A 22733-nucleotide genomic window follows, 5' to 3' on the forward strand; every position below is an offset into this window, starting at 1 on the left:
TAATCAGTTGTCAGTTACACTCTGACAAGAGTTCAACCCTTCCATTGCTGTGTGCTTTGGCCTGCATTTAAGGACAGGAACTGTATTAGGCCTTGTCTCTTTAATAAGTTTGATTAACATATTTGAAGTGCATTGACAACACAGTTTTATATAATTAGTTTAATAATTAGATTAATAAAACTATAAAAAGACCTTGAGATAAATACTGTACTTATGGACAAAATCATTTTTGAGCTGCTAAAGATAACAAAGTGACCTATGACATTCCATGGCATGAAATCCATCTCAATTTAAATGATCTCATGGATATCAGCATGATGCAGTAAATGTGGCGTATTCAGACAACTTTGATATGGTTCTTTAACATTTACCGGGCTTAACTTCATATTGCCGTCGTGCACAATTACCCCGAAGGCACCGGGGTGGTGCCATCGGCTCAGGCCCGTCATCGCTGCTTGCAGCTATATTTATGCCCACAGTTAAAAACACTTTGGTGGACACGCGGCCTTAAGTCAAAAGCTTAAGTCCATTCTTAAGAGCATTTTTGAGAAGTTTTATACATATGGCCCCAGGTCAGACAAATTCTTTTAGGCCAAATTTGATTAGGAAATAAGTTAGTCCAGAAATCGGTCAACTATATTCTGACCAGAACATGATTCATCTAATATATGAATAAAAAATCAGCACATTTAACAGTTTGTTTAACATCTGTCCTTGTTATGACAGGACATAACAGGGAAAAAAGTATATCCCTGTGTAATATAAAGTATATCCCTGTATAGTTAAAGTATATAACGTATAAAGTATATAATTATTATGATTTTCATCTGATTCTTTAAATGGTTTGTCTTTCTATCCAACTAGTCTTTACCAGGCCAGCAGCATTGTTATTTCCTAAATGGTGGTGCCCCAGTACAGGATGGGAGGTGTCTTCAAGGAGCTTTGGTTTCCAAGATTCCCTTCAGACATCCTGCTCAGGTGCCTGCTCTCCTCGACATTATAAGACACCAGGCCGCTTACAACACTCTTATTAGCAGCTGCGTCAAAAAGACCTACATTAAGGAAGGTGGGTGGTTTGTTTTTGTAATAATTATGGCTGTAGGAGTTGGTAGATTAGTAAAAATATTTTTTTTATTGAGGTGGACAAAGTAATATATAATTAATGTTAAAAGTCCAAGTCCAAATTTGTCATTTTAATTTGCTTTGGTGAGAGTTTGTTCTAAACACTGCTAAAATGAGATCTGAAATCAACTATTGTAATACTAAGTTAATTATATATTCTGCTCATAAATGCAGAGTTTTGCAAATAATGGTAGCACTTTATGGTAAAACTTTATTTTACAGTGTCCTTGTTACATATGTTATATGTACTTATCATAGTAATAACTGTAAATTATGCATAATTACATGCAACTAACCCTCAACTAAATCCTAATCCTACCCTAACCTTATAGTAAGTACATGTTGTTAAATAATATTATACAGTACTTAAATATATATTTACACTGTAACAATGACAGCTTCGAATAAAGTGTAACCCTCTTTATTTTACAGTCCTGTTCCCCATGTACATACTATTTATTATAGAAATTACAATAGCTGGGTAATAACTAGGTACTAACCCTGAACCTACCCCTAAACGTAACCTTAACCCTAAACTTAACCTTATTTTACCCAGTACCTTCTTAGTCAAGTATATTGTAAGTACATGTAAGTTCATGTACTGTAAAATAAAGTGCAACCCAAATAATTTCATGTTTTTAACAGATACTCCTGGACTGCTGCAGTTTGAAGTGTGTCCACTAACAGACTCAAGCTTTAGTGTGTCCTTTCAACACCCTGTAAATGAATCACTTGTATGTGGTAAGGAAAAATGTTTACCTCTCACAATTTACATTTAAGTTATCAGTGTTGCCTCTTCTGAAGTCTGACTCAGTCTGTTTTTGCTCTCAGTGGTGATGGAGGTGATTGATTCGATGCAGGTAGCCTGTAAGCTCTATAAGGGTTTATCTGATGCTTTGATCTGCACTGATGACTTCATTACCAAAGTAGTTCAGAGGTAGGTGTAACAGATGGCATTGAACCTATGCTTACCCAAAGACTTTTTGCGTTTGTGCTCCTCATACATGACTATGATATGTGAGTTTAAGCATGCATAGTGGCAAGAAAACAGTTGTCCTCACAAGCTTTAAAAAAATATATAGATGATGAATGCTAAATTTGAGAAAATTAAATTAGAACCTAATTTTGAAATTTTATATTGAAGAAAATGTTGATTTACAAGTTTGCACTGCCCAAGTTAAAAACCTAGATATAATTCAGCCCATTGGTGTTGAATCCGGTTGTTCTGCTCTTGCTTTAACTCTTTTTTTTTACCATATCTCATACCATAAAATATGAAAGATAACAAGAAAATCTCCATAGAACACAATTTGCTTATTAACTGCTTACTCGTACTTTACCTACAACTTTGATTTAATGTTTTTGATGAATTTAAAGGAGATTACTTTTATTTTGTAAGGTGACTCTGTATAAGGAAGTTGTCAGATTGAAATCCGGTGTGAAGGTGGAGAGAGCTTTCGACCACACATTGTTTAATTGCACAACATTAACCTTTTTTTGTTGCTTTCTTTTGGAAATAAATGCTTGATTTTGCATTTATATTGGGAATGGAGGTCATTTCTTGGAATATGTGTCAAAGAATCCCTCAACCTTTACACAAGATGGGTGGCTTTAATTTTGGATTCATTTGTGGACAAAAAGCCTCTACAAATTCAAGTCGAAAGCTGCTCTGACCTGGGATTTGGATGGAGCAAACAACCAGCATTTAAAGGTCCCCTATTATGGATTTTTGAAAATGACCTTCCATGTAGTGTGTAACATACTGTAGCTCTAAGTGAATGAAAACATCCTGCAAAGTTTTAAATCTGAAAGTCCACTGTATAAAAAGTTATTGTCTTTAAAAAGTAAGAGTCGACTCTGAGTCAATTAAATGAATCGTTTTTCAAACGAGTCATAAGCCGTTTCATTGTGACGTCAAGATGAAACATTAGCATATTGCGCACGTAGACATCAGGGAAAACTTGAACGCCCTCAATTCTGCAGCTGATTCCTGCTGTGCTCTACAAGAAGCTGTGCACTACAATGTGAAGGTAAAGCCAGGTTTTTTTACTGCCCAAGGACGAGCATGTGAAGAATCAGTGGTTAAAATTCATCTTTACCACGATACCACAGCAGTATAATCCTACACTTTTGCTGTGTTCCCTTTATTTTACATACGACTGCTTCTCAAATCTCAGAGTTCAATCCAGGATTCACAAACTGCTTTCTCTTGAAAGATGGTGTTCGAAATACTTAGTTTTGAGTTTTATATTGTGTAGGTCTCCTGCTTCTGGCTAACTCACATTATTACTGTCTTACTGAAATACTTCTGCTGATCAGTTGTCGGCCACTATTACCTAAAACTGTACATTAATGCAGATCGTCTGTCGGTCTCACTACTTTGAGTAAAGATTAAGCATGGAGCAAGATTTTTTACACCCACGTTTATGTTACATCAGTCATTCACGCTAGAGCTTGGCTAATGTATGCACTGTTATTGATACAGTTTCCACATGTTCACCGCAATAAATTAGAAAAATACTCGGTAAATAAATAAGTAGGCCTATAAGTAAAATAATCGGTTTGTTGATGGACATGCACTTGTTAATACTGATGGTGAGTAATTACAGTTGCAATATCTCATAATGTACCTCAAACCGAGTAGTATATCATTGAGAAATGTCCTGCTCAAGTCGTCCTTGCGATGGAGGTTCGGGTTGAATGAATTCTTACAATGTTTCATCATCGGACTCGCACTCGGATTGATATGGTAAAATCGACGTCATTGTTCGTTACTGTTTAGTTTATGGTGTAGGAAGTCTCAGGACACACAGAGCTGACGTTGTTATGGCAATGGACGTTTTTGTTTTCGACACACGCGCTGTACGCGGTAAACCAATCACAACAGACTGCGCTGTCTGGCCAATCAGAACAGAGTAGCTCGCAGAAAGGAGGGATTTAGAGAGACTGATTCATCTGACGAGTCGTTTGAGAATCTTTGAAAATGTGGTGATGTGCAAATGTATATTATGAGAAAATTAAACCGTTTTTTGACCTTTGTATGTAAACCTGTCGTAGGAGTGTCCAAAACAACATTAGGAAATTTTAAAATAGCATAATAGGGGCACTTTAATGTGCTTCTTCTTGAGCCACTCCTTTGTTGCCTTGACGATATGTTTTGGGTCACTGTCATGCTGGAAGACCCATCCACGACCCATCTTCAGTGTTCTGGCTGAGGGAAGGAGGTTTTCGACCAAGATTTTATAGTACATGGGCCCGTCCATCAGTCCCTCAATACGGTGAAGTCGTCCTGTAACCTTAGTAGAGAAACAGCCCCAGAGCATAATGTTTCCACTTTCGTGCTTGACTGTAGGGATGGTGTTCTTGGGGTCATAGTCAGCATTTCTCTTCCTCCAAACACAACGAGTTGATTTGATGCCAAAGAGCTCAATTTTGGTCTCATTTGACCACAGCACTTTCTCCCAAGCCTTCTCTGAATCATTAGATGTTCATTGGCAAATTTCAGGCGGGCCTGTACATGTGCCTTCTTGAGCAGGGGGACCTTGTGGGCGCTGCAGGATTTTAATCCGTTGTGGCGTAGTGCTTTACCAATGGTTTGCTTGGTGACTGTCGTCCCAACTGCCTTGAGATCATTAACAAGCTCCTCCTGTGTAGTTCTGGGCTAACCCCTCACCTTTCTCATTATCATCCTTACCCCATGTGGCGAGATTTTGCATGGAGCTCCAGACCGAGGCGATTGATGGTTATTTTGTATTTCTTCCATTTCCGAATATTATTAACCTTTACAAGTGTCTTTTATACACATAATGAGCTGACATTAGGAGTACTTCCTTAAAGTGAGAGGACTAATCTGTGTTTCACATGGGCACATAAGCAATCTGTGGGAGGCAGAATTCTTGCTGGTTGGTTGGGGATCAAATACTTATTTCACTCGATCAAATGCCAATTTATAACCTTTTATATAATGTGTTTTTTCTGGATTTTTTGATTGATATTCGGTCTCTATCCGTTAAAAATAAACCTACCATACAAATTATAGACACTTACAAAGTCATCAGGGGATCAAATAATAATTTTCTCCACTGTACTGGTGGTCTTACTCTCATAATTTAAGTATCTTTTCATTTTGTTATTAATTACATATTTCTATTCAAAATATTATATTTAAAACATTAATCTGACAACACTACGCAATTGTAATTTCTGTGTAAATCCTCTGAGCAGCATTAAACAGTTTGTAAATGCATCTAAATGCGATTTCAGGTGCAGCTGCTTTGGTTGATACTGATTTAATTTGATTGCTAACAGCCTATTGTCTTATTATTCTGATTATATTAGGAATTTAACATAAAAGATGATGATACATATGATATATACGTATATGTATTATTTATACATATAAATAATTATAATTTTTTAGTTAGAAAAATTGCCCTTATAAAGGTTAAATAAAATGCAATGAAAAAATGCAATTGAGGGGGCAAATAAATTCCCATAGATATAATAGAATATCAGCTCAAATATTTGAGTTATTTTCCAAATATCGTAAAAAAAATGACTCCTAAATTGAATGTTTGTGGTACATTTATATTCTCTTGGTGGACACTGCTATACAGCATCTGCTTAAGCACCTTAACTAAAATTTGGGAACTCTAGGTTCCAGAACAGAGATGGGATGGGCATTCTCGTTTAAATATTAACCTTTGCTTAATCTACGAAACATCAAACAATGCCTTATTTGTTTAAGAAGGTGTTTTACAATATTGCATTTGATGCCGGAGTAAAATACTAGCGTTCAGCAGCAGAGATACGTAATAAGATACAGCAGCAGCAAGCCTTTTAACAGAAGGTTACTGCGACTAAGCATAGAGGACATGAGAAAACAAATAGCCATTTACTGTAACTGTGGCTTATTACTTTATTTACCAACTTCCAACAACACTTTTCAAGGCTGATGTTTTCATTTACTTGTGCGTGTCAGGCTCGGTCAGCTGAATACATGTTAGTCATGTTCCATTATTCATCCGTTGTCCAAATGACTCCACATTTACAAATAGGAGTATAGACGGGGTGCACATAACTTTATTGGTCTGGTTCTCAAGGGAGCACCTGGAGATGCTGCTTGGTACTCACGCTTTATGCGGCACACTTATCCTACAAGCTGTCGTCATCACAAATGAAATAAGTAGTGCTTTGTTTTTCAGGTAAATCTAACTGTATTCAGGTACAGACATTGAATAATCAAATGTAAAATAAGACTATAGTTTTCACTGTATAAATTAAATATAGCCTAATTAATCTAATTAATACTGTGTTAAAGCTATAAAAGTGATTTTCTCTTTCTCTTTTGATGTTTGATTAACATTGGTGGTACCAAACAGCTGTTGGTATATTGGGCTACTATCATTTTAAGACAAATGCATAGACAATGATACGCATCCAGTTTTCTTTCTCAATTGTTTACAGCACATAACCCACTGTGTTTGAGAATACTCGCCAAGACAGGCATGTTGACTTAATTTTGCACGTTGTAACGCAAAGTTGAGATTTTGTTGCCCAGAGAGAGAAAAACAATGTGGTGTTGGAGGAAAAGATGCACGTGAGATGAGAGATGGCGTATTTTCCACGGGTTTAATAAAATTACTTAAACGTCACACTCATCTGCATACATGGGGATAGAGTGAGAAAAAGCATACAAATAAACATTCAACTCTGGTCATAAATAGAAAGGGAAATAAAAGAAAGTGTACAAAAGTTGGTAGAGCGGTTATCTCTTCTCCTGCTCACCTGTCACAACTATTACAGACACACTCTTTACGCACATGCGCAGTTCTCTTTGTACCTCGAATTACCGTAAATGCACTAAGTGACCGTTACAACTAGTGTTGTTTTTGGCGGCCTGTTTTAAAGGGGTGGTAAAACACGATTTCACTTTTCTAACTTTAGTTAGTGTGTAATGTTGCTGTTTGAGCATAAACAACATCTGCAAAGTTACAACTTTCAAAGTTTAAAGCAAAGGGAGATATTTGCTTTTAAAGAAATCAATTTCTAAGAACTACAAAAAACGGCCGGTAGGGACTACACGACATTCCTGCTGGCTTGCTGACATCACTAAGCCCAATATTTACATAAACCCCTCCTCCGATGAAGGATTGCGACAACGGCTAGTCCTGAAAGATGGAGCAGTTCCAACTTTAAAAACAGAAACTGTTTACGTGCCACAACCTGTAAGTATGATTTATTTTTCGTCGTTGTGTTTTCCTGTAATAGTTCGTATTGTTAATTGTACGTTGTAGCAAGGAAGTAAACGAAGGACAATGCTGTTTGGCTCCACAAACCAGTTTGTTAAATGCTAACGTTAATTCATACTTATCCGACAAACACATACAAACTTCTGTTTAATATCACCAGCGCAGCGAACTTGGAATGTGGTTCGTGGTTGTTGTCGTTTATGTGATCAGTGTAAATTATTCTTTGATTATAGCTTTTATGTATTGTTTATCTACATGCTTGTTTATCTACAGGCATGCTAAACATGGTTTTGTGTTTGATTTGGCTACTGTTGTAAAGCCAATGTTTAGTGTTCGTATTGGATTAATAGTTCAGGCGACAGATATTTAGCTACAATCGCTCTAAATATACAAAAGTAACAGTGTCATATACCGATCTGCAGTCTTAAAAAACATACCTTTCTGAAACGTCCTTTAACAGCCGTTCTTGAACAGGTTCTGCTCGATCCTCTCCACTAACATTCTCTGGGTCTGATTCGGGCTCAAACTGGTATGGCAATATTGACGCGGTTGTTTACTGAAGCACAAACTACCGGTAAAGATAAGGGGGCGTGACGTTTCCGAACAACGTGCACTTGGCGGTTAGTGAATCACAACACACTGGGCCAGCTAACCAATCTGAGCCCATTGCGTATTTTGAAGGGGGGGCTTCATAGAACCCGGAAATCATCCGACCGTTTTTACAAGGAGGGACAGAGCAGTGTAGAATAATGGTTAAATATGTGAAAAATAATGCGAATTTTTACAAACGAAGCATGAACATGTTACAGTGCACCCCACAAACACAATCAAGCCTTTGAAAAAAGGTGTTTTACCACCCCTTTAATTTTAGTTTTAGTTTAGTCTGTCATTTTAGTTTTTATTAGTTTTAGTCACGTTCATACTCTTTTTAGTCTAGTCAAGTTTTAGTCGACGAAAACTGATGACATTTTTGTCTAGTTTTAGTCAATGAAAATTGTATTTTAGCCTCTATTTAGTAATGCAATTCTATTTAACCCAGTCAATATAGTATTTCAAACAAGGTTATCTTGTTATATTTAGAGCTGTGACGGTGGCAGTTTTTTACCACCGCGGTGGTAATGGACCAACTACCGGCGGTGGTTGGGGGGTTGTTTAAAAAAAAATAAAAATAAAAAACTCGTTTTATATTTCCACACAAAGACGCGTGATATAGCCTACCACTCTGCGCTTTTGAGAGGGATGTGGGACACGAGCAGGAAAGAGACCATCGATAAGAATACGAATATAATAGGCCTAATTAAAAGCGAACCAATGAAGAAACGTTTATAATCCCTTTAGAAAATGGGTGAGACATGAGTGAAGATTTGGGAAAAGAAACAATTAGATTCCATGCAGGGATGAGTCACGATTTTTGAATATTCGATTAGTTTATTTAATTATAGCATATCTGTTCAAGCCATGGTTCAAGCTCAAAAGAAGAGAAAGAGGCCTGAATTCGGTGTTCACGTGCTGTCTGCGTGGCTCTGTGTGCACGCACAAAACAGTGCACGAGTTCCAGTCTTGTTCTTGCGCATGATGTTTAAACTGACAGAACTTAAAAACACATGCAAATGATAAACTTTCACTCTATGATGGGTAAACTTTGCAATTAATTCACGAATCACAAGGTTCCCGAACCGGAACCGATCAACTAAGATCCTTATACGTGCATGACATCGCACATCCTGCAATGTGATTATTTTGCAGATACGCAGATCGCCATATCAATGCTAAAACATTATATTGTGCTGCCCTAATCATGATTGGTATCTTACCAGAGATGGAGAAAAATCCTACTCCAGTAAGTAAACATGTCCGTGTCCCCAAAAATCGTATTACTCAAAAGTGCTGCCGTCCACATTTTCTGTTCTACCTACTTTCCAGTTATGTGCACCTCTTGAGTATAGAGGGTTTGACAATGACGATTATCATACTATTTTCTCAGGTGGGTTTAAAAAAAACAAACAATTTTTTAGGCTACTAGAGTTAAGCCATTAGGCGTGGTAGCCCAGGCGCATATAGTCACGGCCCATTCAGCAACACAGTCACAGGCCAATAGAGTTAAGCCATTCGGCAAAACAGGCCCAGGCACAGTCTAATAGGCCACTAGAGCCAAGCCTTACAGCCCATACTAGTGGCACGCATACACTGGTATGTAGGCACATATGTAGAACATCACATTGGTAAGTCACTAGGGACACCCCTTTAAAAAAAAAAAAAAAAAAAAAAAAAAAAAAAAAGGTACATTAGTACACATAGGGCTACACTGCGAGATGCTTCACGCGCCTTATATGCACCTCATGGCAGCCCACATTTCTAATGGTTAGATCTGCTTGGGGGATCTTGCGTATGTAGATCTAGTCTGCCAAGACCAAGCATTTGCCTCATACTCAAAACTAAAGGGCCAGGCACACATAGATGGCATACACTAGGGGTGTGCCGGTTTCAGAATTGGTGATGACGGTTATGACGTGAGTCAAATGTGACGGTTCGTAACATAACCGTCGTTGGGGGGGCGTTAATAAAATTAATATTTGTGTAGTGTTCAATGTTATCAATAGAGATACGCGGATGGGGTATTAGTTCATCCGCAACCGCATCACAAAACTCATCATCCGCAACAACGTTTTTTGACCAGATTTCAAAGCCGCACCCGCCCGCCATCCGCTGATTGTTTTGCGGTCTATGGACGATGCAATGCTCTGCTGATGCGAGCCGCAAGAAAGCCCTTGTCTGTTCTAGAAAGGATGCAGCAAAGATATTTAATGCTAATGTATGAGGCAGAGGCCTACGCTGAGTTTCATTCATTTACGATGAGATGTGCTCTAGTTCAACTTCACAATGCAATGCAAGTGAACGCGGCGCATCGGAGCCTCAATGTCACGGTTATTATATTGTCTCCTATATTTGCTTTTTATTTTATTTTATTTATTAAATACATGCAATTGGTTGATGAAACATTTATTAAAATTAAGATACAATTTGTACAAAACGAAATTTGCTTTAAAGAAAGGCTTTCTACAAAGCAAAACTTAATGAAGTGGTAAAAATCATGTCTGACGATTTACAAAACAAAACTTCATTAAGTGGAAAACCATGCCTCCCGAGTCCCGATTGCAAATGTTCATTGCTAATGTTTATTATTGCAAATGTTTTTCATTTGTTTAATAAATCTCATAATGATGGCACATCACTATATCATAGCTTTTATTTCTATCTCAAATGATTGGCGGTCGGTCAAGGGGTACTTGGCAAAGAATCAAATACAGTTGGAAACGATGTAGACCATTAATAACACAGACTGTTAACAATTGTTTTTAATTAGTATTTAAACATTCTCTATGATAAAAAATGTTTGTAAAAAATATTTTAATAACACGGTTTTGGCGGTTATAGAGTTGTAATGACGGTGTTCAACTATAACCGTCGGTCTCACGGTTATATACTAACCGTCACACCCCTAGCATACACACATTCCTATGGCTCTTTGGAGCAGCAGCATGTCTTACTTGCTCACAGCAGCATGTTGTGAATGTATTGGCAGTAGCAAGTCCTATACTTGCTCTGCCGCAGCAGCAATAACCTACAGCAGCAGCAGCAATAAAAGCAGCAGCGTAGCAGATCTATTCCACCAAGGCCAAACATACAACATTGTCACACCCATTACCATGCCAATTACTCCGAGAGTTGCCATGACATAGATATATATATCTGAAAATCAGAATAAATTCTCAGGAATTTATTTTGTATTTCTTTTTGGACAGTTGTTTCCTTTTATTTAATCAACACATCGCATTAATCAATAATCAATTGACCAAGTCATGAGAGATTTACAATTCAGTAACGATAACAGCGATCAACAACAACAATCAATTATCAATAACCAAAACAATAGATGTGCTGTGATAGCAGACTGACATTGATACAAAAATCATATTTCAACTTCATCCCTTGTCCAAAACTCAGTGTATTGTCTTAAAGTTATGACTGCTGCGTAAATCGACGCTTTGCAGCTTTCATGCAGCGGGTCATGCAGCTTTGCCACATAGATTTTGTTAAAACCAACCGTGAGACCGACGGTTATAGTTGAACACCGTCATTACAACTCTATAACCGCCAAAACCGTGTTATTAAAATATTTTTTACAAACATTTTTTATCATAGAGAATGTTTAAATACTAATTAAAAACAATTGTTAACAGTCTGTGTTATTAATGGTCTACATCGTTGACCATTGTGGTTTGTCTCATTCCTGAGTCCAGTTGTTTGATGAGAGGGAGATTATTTGTAATAAATGCTTTAAGAATCCATCCAACTATAGCAGCGGATAACTATTATTCTATTGCATGTAACTCTGGAAGAACTGAAAGTGGCACAGGTTGATCTTTGATTGACCATTCAGCGGAAAGGGGCGTTTAATGCACACCCACATGTTGGCATATGGTGTTTGCATATAAATGTGTCTTTGCAGTGTGTGGACACAACCACCATACAATGAAAAAAAAAAAAGAAAAGAAAAAACTGCATCAAACCTGTATTCACTGGTCTTTCTCATAGTAATTGATGACTATAGAATTTTACCTGTGTGTCACCTCATATCTAGAGGCCAGCTGAACTTAAAAATATGCAATATGAATGAGAAAATATTTCTTTTAGATTTGTACTTATTGGAATTTGTAACGGTTCCAATAACTTTGTCTTACATGTTTTGTTGTTCATATGATAAAGATGTGTTAGATTTGTGAGAATATTTTGAATTAAGACTAAGAAGATGAACATAAAAGGCTATTTTTTGTTTGTTTTGCTTAAATTTACCATGGGTTCTAATATGTGTGGAGGATGCTGTGTTTTCAGTAAAGTTTACCATTTATTAGCATTGTTTTACTGCATCTTCTTTGTGTTGTTTGGCATAAGTGATATATGAATTGTAACACATCAGTTAGGGCTGGACGATTTTGGCTAAAATCATAATCGCAATTAATCGAACAAGTTACCTCGATTACGATTATTGAACGATTATTTTTCTTTTCTTTTTCTTTCTCATATGTCACTGGCAAGGCTTATACTGTAAATATGTTTGCGGTTATTTTTTCTAATGAAAGAGTGCATAATCCTATCTTTGTGATTCTAAAATAAGGAAACACAGATAGCTATTAATGCTTTGTTATTAAATATTTCAAACAATTGAATCAAACAAAGCATGCAATGCTTGAAATAAAAACGTCTTATAAAAAAGTAATTTAAGTTTTAATGTAAAAAGAAACTTTCCAAAAAATGTAGAAAATAAAGAACTAAATTATACAAATTATACAATAATTATACAAAAATTATACAAAATAAATTATTGTAAATATTGCCATGCCATCTTAAAAGTAAAATATAACTTGTATCTCTTGTAAACAAAATAAATTATATTCGGTAATGTGATTGTGCTCCAAGTGTTGAAACAGATTGGTGGCATTACCTTTGGTCGCTGTAACAGTTTTTCTGCAGTGTTTGCATTTGACTTGAGTTTGTTCGGTGTTGTCTTTATTGAAGCCAAAATGTGTCCAAACGACGGACACTGCGTGTTTCTTTGGTACAAGCGGCCGTTGATGAGTTGACTCTAGGCTTGTTCGACTTGAACCGGCGCTGCACAGACCGATCTGTGAATGACATCAAAGTACCGCGAGAGCGAATAGAAAGTAGACGGCTCCTTATGCTTTTGAATTGCTCTCGCGGTTCTTTGATGTCATAAACCGATTGGTCTGTGCAGCGCCGGTTCAAGTCGAACAAACCTTCTGGCTGCGTCCCAAACCGCGTACTCAATGAGTAGGTACTTAATTTCAATGAGTACCTACTTAACGAGCGCTAAAAGAGTAGGTTTTATAGCCAAATCTCGTTGAGTATGAATGCGAACCGGACATCTGCCATGTTGACGTTATCATGTGACCTACGACGCAACAACTTAAAAGATTTGAACGACACGTTTAATTCATCTATCTGTAAATATTGATATTGATTAAACTTGCTCATTTTGAAGAAACTGCTGCCCATTTATTTTGTGAATACATTTAGGGTTGATTAAAGTTCTTATATTTAACCCTACTAATGTGACCCACCGTTTTATCCTTACAATATTATTTATTTTTATTACGAAATCCCAAAATGGTCATCTCTTGAATGTTGTTAATTTCTTTATTTTATATCCAAACATTTTTATCCACAAGCAAAAGTGGCTAACTGCTTTGTTTTCCTCTTTCTTGTTGAATTTAACTCCCGTTTCATCCCTCAGGCCTAGGCCTATAAATATATATATTTTTTAAATGCATTTTTAAATGTATTATAATTAATTTTTTAAGAAAAAATATATTAAAATATTCAACCTTGTACTAGGTTCTTTTTTTTTTTTTTTTTTTTTCTGTGTAAAAAAATCTCATATTATGTATGCAAACCCATGATATATATATATATATATATATATATATATATACACCTCATAACATCAGTAACTCAACAGCCCTACCTAGAACGGGTTTCCTCAGCGTTTGTAATGTCTGCACAAAGGGCAGCTGTGCAAAGATTTGCCTTTGGAGAAAACTGTTGATTTTATACTCAAAAAAATTTAAGTATCATTAATATTAAAAATTAATATTACCCCAGAATGAATTGCATTGATATCCCACCCCAAAACATACAATAATAACAACGATAAATGCTGACCAATACTTAATTATATTACTTTTTACTGAAAATATTCAATTCAATAAAACAAACAAAATGTAATGTATGTCATATGACATAGCTATGCAGGACTGAATACACTCTACATGTGTATATAGTGAACATATCTACATTTGCATTCAAACAATTAAAGCATTAATTAAATAATTATATTGTATTTACTGACAACAATGAGAAATATTAATAAATTAGTAAAAGAATGAATGAAAGTCACCATCACACAATAAACAAATGCATATACAAGTCTACACATGAAACAAAGCTTTATTCAAACTACAATCATGTATGTAGGCTGAAGGCGCTGAGGTTGTTGCGTGTTGTGTTGTGCTTCACAATCTAAAGCAATAAGGGCAGGTGGAGCGATGGAGGGTCTCATAAGGGCAGGTGGATTGATGGAGTGACTCATCCATGGCACCATCTCCAGGATTCAGCTCTGGGCTCCTCATCCTCAGCACTCACACCAGCCTGCTGACATTTCAGATTCTACAAAATGCACAAACATAACACAAAAGCAGTCATTTTAACAGCACAATGTCATATGATTTCAGTATTATTAAGACAAAACCACTTTTTTTCACAAACGCCGCCATCATCTTCCCTTGCAGGTCCTGCTCCACCTCAGAAGCTGTGCAGCTAATGCACAGAAATCAAGAATCAGAAAAGTGCTGTAATAGCTCTGTTTGAAATTACAATAATTAGTTGTTGTTATTAATTTCTGTAGTATACTCACTCAAAGCCTTTGATGGCAGCATTCAGCTTCATGAGCCACTCTCCACCGGATAAAAACACATCTGTTCATCTGACCCTGTAACATCCAGACAAGATTCACATTACCTCTGTGATTTATGAGCTTGTTTTAACTTTTTATCCAACATAAATGTTCCTCAATTTATCAACAGTACTAATGGACAAATAAAATAGATAACTTATGTTTAGTTACTTTATAGATTTGTTCTACATAATAGCACACATTCATCACTCAGATGTCTACGGTATTTTGTGTTGTGATGTGCTTTTCTGCAATACTTACTGAAGATTTTCCTGTCAGATGTAAATGTACATTTAAAATAAGCGTCTTTAGGATGTATATGGTTTATGTAACTCCACTTTAGAGACGTAACTTACGTGTCCTTACTGGAGCTCGCCTGTTAGCTAACGTTATACATAATAAAACGTGTTTTTACAGCAAAATCACAACTATACTTTACTGTGTAACGTCTTTACACCTTCAACAATTCAACAGTTTACTCTACAGTAGTTCAACACATGCAATTTTAACACAAGGACCCGTGTTTACTCACATTTGAAAGCACCCGCGTCGCTGATCTCTGCGATGTTTGATAATGACGTATCCTCTCGCGTGGCCTCCTGGGATAGAAAAGTATTCATCTTCGAGCTCTTCAAAATCTGGGTTGAAGCAGTAAGCCATCCGGGAACTTCTCGCCTACTCTTTTGTGAGTACTGAGGTTTCGGACATACTACTCCGTTCACGTACTGTTTTCCCCTACTATATAGTAGGAAAGTAGGAATATTCGGACGCACTATAAGTATATGTACGCCCGAATCTCGCGATAATTAGTACGTCACTCTGGTAATTCTCGCCTACTCTTTTATGGATACTAAGGATTCGGACATACTTATTTGCTCGCCTACTGCTTTTTCCATACTATATAGTAGGGAAGTATGCGGTTTCGGACGCAGCCTCTGTGTTTGAGTTCTCCTCCATGTTGCTTCAATGTCGCAGGCTGGACGGGGCGGAGTCACGTGACTACACACGCAGTAATATGTTTTAAGGGGAAAGTACATTAACACAGTGGGCGGAAATATTAATAGAATTAAAAAAAACGAAATAACCGACTTGGTAAAATTACGTCGGTTATAGGCTCTGAATTTCGGTTTCGATTACTTTGATTAATCATCCAGCCTTAACATCAGTACATATTTTGTTTATTTATAGCCATTCTTAGTCTTACTGAAAAGCCCCACATTTCACACAACTGAGCAAATTCTGTCTCTATCTAGAGCAGGGGTGGGCAATTAATTTCCCCAAGAGGCCACATGAGAAACTTGGGCGGTTGTAGAGGGCCGGACCAATACACTTAATACCCAGGGGGCAAAACACCTGTTTTTTAGGAAATCAGACATGGGCTGCTGTAAAAGGTTGTCATATAAAAATGAAATCTATGATGTCTGAGGATCACAACCTGGGTGGCCAACCCGGTCAACAAGCTGCTGGAAACTTGTAATTAGGGTCAAAACAATGCTACCTCAAATTCGGCTTTAACTCCCAGAATCACCCAAACATGCTAAAACGGTTTAATTATATTCATGAATCGTGAGCCATATCTCCCTGATACTTTATGCTAGAAACAAACTGAGCACACCTTTAGAAAGAGTGGAAGATAAGCTTTCATCTGATGCCTTGATTGTACATGTAATTAGAATGTAAGAGTTAACAATGCCTCTTAATTCATAGGTAGGCAAAAAAAAAGAAAAAAATATTGAACATTCCATTTGTAATCGGTAGCATTCTTTTCCCTTTGTTGTTGTTACAATAAACAAATTACCATGTAAAGTTAACTTTTACTGGATGAAATCATATTTTGATTTTTTTTTTTTTACTAACCAGACAGTCCTCATGGCCCACAACACATTTAGAGGGAATTCAATTTCAAGCCTAAAATAGCCTGTCAATTCAAACAAGATCCAAGAAAGAAGTTTACCATTAACTGGTGTTAATTGTATACTGCTCTGTTTCTGTATGTACAGTATATCGTTTGCATATTTATGCAATATCAATTATTTGTATTGCAATGTCTATTTCTAATATTCTTTCACAAGTGGGATAGCTTTATTTATTCTATTGAAATAAAAAAAAGGGATTTGAGGATTTTGGGTTAGGCTGGTTAGTGTTCAATCCTGGTGTTTGGAGTGTGAGACAAAGGTACTGACAACTAAATGTTGAAAGACTAAAACACACAGGAGTCATGTGTGGAGTAGGTTTAAAAGTATTTACTGATTAAAACTGTTACATTAAGTAGCAATTTGTACCAAAAAAAAAAAAAAAAAAAAAACGAAACAGACAAACAGATTACAATTCAGGGTGATAACTAATTTCTGTAATAATGTTTATACAATTTGTTTAGCTGTTTCGGAATCACCGCTGCTGTCGCTGCTCTCTAGTGTTTCAGCATGCTGTGTCCTACTACATTTGGTTGCCAACCCCTAGCAACAGCATCCTATGTAGCAGGAGCAGTTCTTCTGACAACCTTTAACCAGAGATGGGCACAAATACATCAAAAAGTATTTAATTAAAAATAAATAAAAAATTAAAAGTAATTTGTAATTTGAAAATACAAAAATGTATTTTTTACAGTCTTCTGTAGTTTAAGTGTGGCGTTAGGTACATGTAAGAGTCTAGAATATTGCAATATTGTTTAGTGCAGAAGATGCGCTTTTAACGTACATGTTGCCACATACTGTCATAATAAAATATAATTACGCATATAACACTATATTTGTATTATTTACACAAAAACTAGTTAACGCTGCTGTGAGGGTGTTTCTAATAGCGCGGCTGAGACAAAGTTGACAACTTTCTCTCTTCCGACTGCCATTATCTATTTTCTTACTCTTTTTGAAAGTTGTGAAAACACTGTTGTGGCGTTTTTCTTTTGCTATTTGAGCAAATTGGAACACAAAAATATATATTTAATGTAGTCTTTCATTCACTGCTATAGAAGTTAACCCAACTATGATGCCTTACACTTCTGAGAAACCCAGAAATGTGAACAGGGTCAATAGGATGTGTCACATCACGTGATTTACTTGCCAAAAACTGTGATAGGCAATTTGGTAGTCCTATTTGTATTTTATGTCTATGGTCCTAGGGATAGTTCACCCAAAAAGGAAAATTAGCCCATGATTTACTCACCCTGACGTCATCCTAGGTGTATATTACTTTCTTCTTTCAGAAGAATACAATCAGAGTTATATTAAAAAGTGTCGTGGCTCTTCAAAGCTTTATAATGACAGTCAATGGGTATATTTTTCATCAAAGTGCATCTGTCCATCATAAAAGTGCATCTGTCCATCATAAAAGCGTATCTATCCGTCATAAAAGTACATCTATCCATCATAAAAGTGCATTTGTCCATCATAAAAGTGCATCTATCCATCATAAAAGTGCATCTATCCATCATAAAAGTGCATGTGTCAATCATAAAAGTGCGTCTATCCATCATAAAAGTGCATCTATCCATCATAAAAGTGCGTCTATCCATCATAAAAGTGCATCTATCCATTATAAAAGTGCATCTATCCATCATAAAAGTGCATCTATCCATCATAAAAGTGCATCTGTCCATCATAAAAGTGCATGTGTCCATCATAAAAGTGCATGTGTCCATCATAAAAGTGCATCTATCCATCATAAAAGTGTGTCTATCCATCATAAAAGTGCATGTCAATCATAAAAGTGCATCTATCCATCATAATAGTGCATCTATCATCATAAAAGTGCATGTGTCCATCATATAAGTGTGTCTATCATAAAAGTGTGTCTATCCATCATAGATGTACTTTTATGATGGACAGATGCACTTTTATGATGGATAGATGCACTTTTATGATGGACAGATGCACTTTAATGATGGATAGACGCACTTTAATGATGGACACATGCACTTTTATGATAGATAGATGCACTTTTATGATGGATAGATGAACTTTTATGATGGATAGATGTACTTTTATGATGGATAGATGTACTTTTATGATGGATAGATGTACTTTTATGATGGATAGATGCACTTTTATGATGGATAGACGCACTTTTATGATTGTCACATGCACTTTTATGATGGATAGATATGCTTTTATGATGGACAGATGCACTTTTATGACGGACAGATGCACTTTTATGATGGATAGATGCACTTTTATGATGGATAGATGCACTTTTATGATGGATAGATGTACTTTTATGATGGATAGATGCACTTTTATGATGGATAGATGTACTTTTATGATTGACACATGCACTTTTATGATTGACACATGCACTTTTATGATGGATAGATGCAATTTTGTGATGGATAGATGCACTTTTATGATGGATAGATGCACTTTTATGATGGACAGATGCACTTTTATGATGGATAGACGCACTTTTATGATGGATAGATGCACTTTTATGATGGATAGACGCACTTTTATGATTGACATGCACTTTTATGATGGATAGATGCACTTTTATGACGGACAGATGCACTTTTATGATGGATAGATGCACTTTTATGATGGATAGATGCACTTTTATGATGGATAGATGCACTTTTATGATGGACAGATGCACTTTTATGATGGATAGACGCACTTTTATGATGGATAGATGCACTTTTATGATGGATAGACGCACTTTTATGATTGACATGCACTTATGATGGATAGATGCACTTTTATGATGGACAGATGCAGTTTTATGATGGATAGATGTACTTTTATGATGGATAGACGCACTTTTATGATTGACACATGCACTTTTATGATGGATAGACGCACTTTTATGATGGATAGATGCACTTTTATGATGGATAGACGCACTTTTATGATTGACATGCACTTATGATGGATAGATGCACTTTTATGATGGATAGATGTACTTTTATGATGGGTAGATGCACTTTTATGATGGATAGACGCACTTTTATGATTGACATGCACTTATGATGGATAGATGCACTTTTATGATGGATAGATGTACTTTTATGATGGGTAGATGCACTTTTATGATGGATAGATGCACTTTTATGATGGACAGATGCACTTTTATGATGGATAGACGCACTTTTATGATGGATAGATGCACTTTTATGATGGATAGACGCACTTTTATGATTGACATGCACTTATGATGGATAGATGCACTTTTATGATGGACAGATGCAGTTTTATGATGGATAGATGTACTTTTATGATGGATAGATGCACTTTTATGATGGACAGATGCACTTTTATGATGGATAGACGCACTTTTATGATGGATAGATGCACTTTTATGATGGATAGACGCACTTTTATGATTGACATGCACTTATGATGGATAGATGCACTTTTATGATGGATAGATGTACTTTTATGATGGGTAGATGCACTTTTATGATGGATAGACGCACTTTTATGATTGACACATGCACTTTTATGATGGATAAATATGCTTTTATGATGGACAGGTGCACTTTTATGATGGATAGATGCACTTTTATGATGGATAGATGCACTTTTATGATGGATAGATGTACTTTTATGATGGATAGATGCACTTTTATGATGGATAGATGTACTTTTATGATTGACACATGCACTATGATTGACACATGCACTTTTATGATGGATAGATGCACTTTTGTGATGGATAGATGCACTTTTATGATGGATAGATGCACTTTTATGATGGACAGATGCACTTTTATGATGGATAGATGCACTTTTATGATGGATAGATGCACTTTTATGATGGACAGATGCACTTTTATGATTGACATGCACTTTTATGATGGATAGATGCACTTATGATGGACAGATGCAGTTTTATGATGGATAGATGTACTTTTATGATGGATAGACACACTTTTATGATTGACACATGCACTTTTATGATGGATAGATGCACTTTTATGATGGATAGACGCACTTTTATGATTGACACATGCACTTTTATGATGGATAGATGCACTTTTATGATGGATAGATGCACTTTTATGATGGACAGATGCACTTTTATGATGGATAGATTTACTTTTATGATGGGTAGATATGCTTTTATGATGGATAGATGCACTTTGATGAAAAATATACCCATTGACTGTCATTATAAAGCTTTGAAGAGCCACGACACTTTTTAATATAACTCTGATTGTATTCTTCTGAAAGAAGAAAGTAAAATACACCTAGGATGATGTCAGGGTGAGTAAATCATGGGCTAATTTTCCTTTTTGGGTGAACTATCCCTAGGACCATAGACATAAAATACAAATAGGACTACCAAATTGCCTATCACAGTTTTTGGCAAGTAAATCACGTGATGTGACACATCCTATTGACCCTGTTCACATTTCTGGGTTTCTCAGAAGTGTAAGGCATCATAGTTGGGTTAACTTCTATAGCAGTGAATGAAAGACTACATTAAATATATATTTTTGTGTTCCAATTTGCTCAAATAGCAAAAGAAAAACGCCACAACAGTGTTTTCACAACTTTCAAAAAGAGTAAGAAAATAGATAATGGCAGTCGGAAGAGAGAAAGTTGTCAACTTTGTCACAGCCGCGCTATTAGAAACACCCTCACAGCAGCGTTAACTAGTTTTTGTGTAAATAATACAAATATAGTGTTATATGCGTAATTATATTTTATTATGACAGTATGTGGCAACATGTACGTTAAAAGCGCATCTTCTGCACTAAACAATAATATTGCAATATTCTAGACTCTTACATGTACCTAACGCCACACTTACACTACAGAAGACTGTAAAAAATATATTTTTGTATTTTCAAATTACAAATTACTTGTATTTTAATTAAATACTTTTTGATGTATTTGTGCCCATCTCTGGTTAAAGGTTGTCAGAAGAACTGCTCCATGCTACATAGGATGCCGTTGCTAGGGGTTGGCAACCAAATGTAGTTGGACACAGCATGCTGAAACACTAGAGAGCAGCGACAGCAGCGGTGATTCCGAAACAGCTAAACAAATTGTATAAACATTATTACAGAAATTAGTTATCACCCTGAATTGTAATCTGTTTGTCTGTTTCGTTTTTTTTTTTTTTTTTTTTGGTACAAATTGCTACTTAATGTAACAGTTTTAATCAGTAAATACTTTTAAACCTACTCCACACATGACTCCTGTGTGTTTTAGTCTTTCAGCATTTAGTTGTCAGTACCTTTGTCTCACACTCCAAACACCAGGATTGAACACTAACCAGCCTAACCCAAAATCCTCAAATCCCTTTTTTTTTATTTCAATAGAATAAATAAAGCTATCCCACTTGTGAAAGAATATTAGAAATAGACATTGCAATACAAATAATTGATATTGCATAAATATGCAAACGATATACTGTACATACAGAAACAGAGCAGTATACAATTAACACCAGTTAATGGTAAACTTCTTTCTTGGTTCTTGTTTGAATTGACAGGCTATTATAGGCTTGAAATTGAATTCCCTCTAAATGTGTTATGGGCCATGAGGACTGTCTGGTTAGTAAAAAAAAAATCAAAATATGATTTCATCCAGTAAAAGTTAACTTTACATGGTAATTTGTTTATTGTAACAACAACAAAGGGAAAAGAATGCTACCGATTACAAATGGAATGTTCAATATTTTTTTCTTTTTTTTTGCCTACCTATGAATTAAGAGGCATTGTTAACTCTTACATTCTAATTACATGTACAATCAAGGCATCAGATGAAAGCTTATCTTCCACTCTTTCTAAATGTGTGCTCAGTTTGTTTCTAGCATAAAGTATCAGGGAGATATGGCTCACGATTCATGAATATAATTAAACCGTTTTAGCATGTTTGGGTGATTCT

General features: G+C 35.9%; 1 protein-coding gene and 1 long non-coding RNA gene across 2 annotated transcripts in view; one reads left to right on the forward strand and one right to left on the reverse strand.

Annotated features, from left to right (window-relative positions):
• Nucleotides 1-864: 864 nt before the first annotated feature.
• Nucleotides 865-22733, forward strand: part of LOC308686272 (mediator of RNA polymerase II transcription subunit 1-like) — a gene marked incomplete at its 5' end in the record, with an annotated part of 28929 nt that continues 7060 nt past the window's right edge. The window contains 3 exons of the mRNA XM_081394637.1: nucleotides 865-1066; nucleotides 1768-1863; nucleotides 1954-2059. Of these exons, the coding sequence (XP_081250763.1) occupies nucleotides 865-1066; nucleotides 1768-1863; nucleotides 1954-2059 (404 nt within the window). The remainder of the gene's footprint in view (nucleotides 1067-1767; nucleotides 1864-1953; nucleotides 2060-22733) is intronic.
• LOC308686271 lies at nucleotides 14382-17181 on the reverse strand. The gene is made up of 3 exons (XR_014029559.1): nucleotides 15437-17181; nucleotides 14866-14940; nucleotides 14382-14768 (listed from the first exon to the last, which is right to left on the reverse strand). It is a non-coding gene; the product is annotated as an uncharacterized lncRNA (long non-coding RNA).

This window comes from Scardinius erythrophthalmus (genome assembly GCF_964197995.2).
Source record: "Scardinius erythrophthalmus genome assembly, contig: HAP1_SCAFFOLD_76, whole genome shotgun sequence".
NCBI lineage: Eukaryota > Metazoa > Chordata > Actinopteri > Cypriniformes > Leuciscidae > Scardinius > Scardinius erythrophthalmus.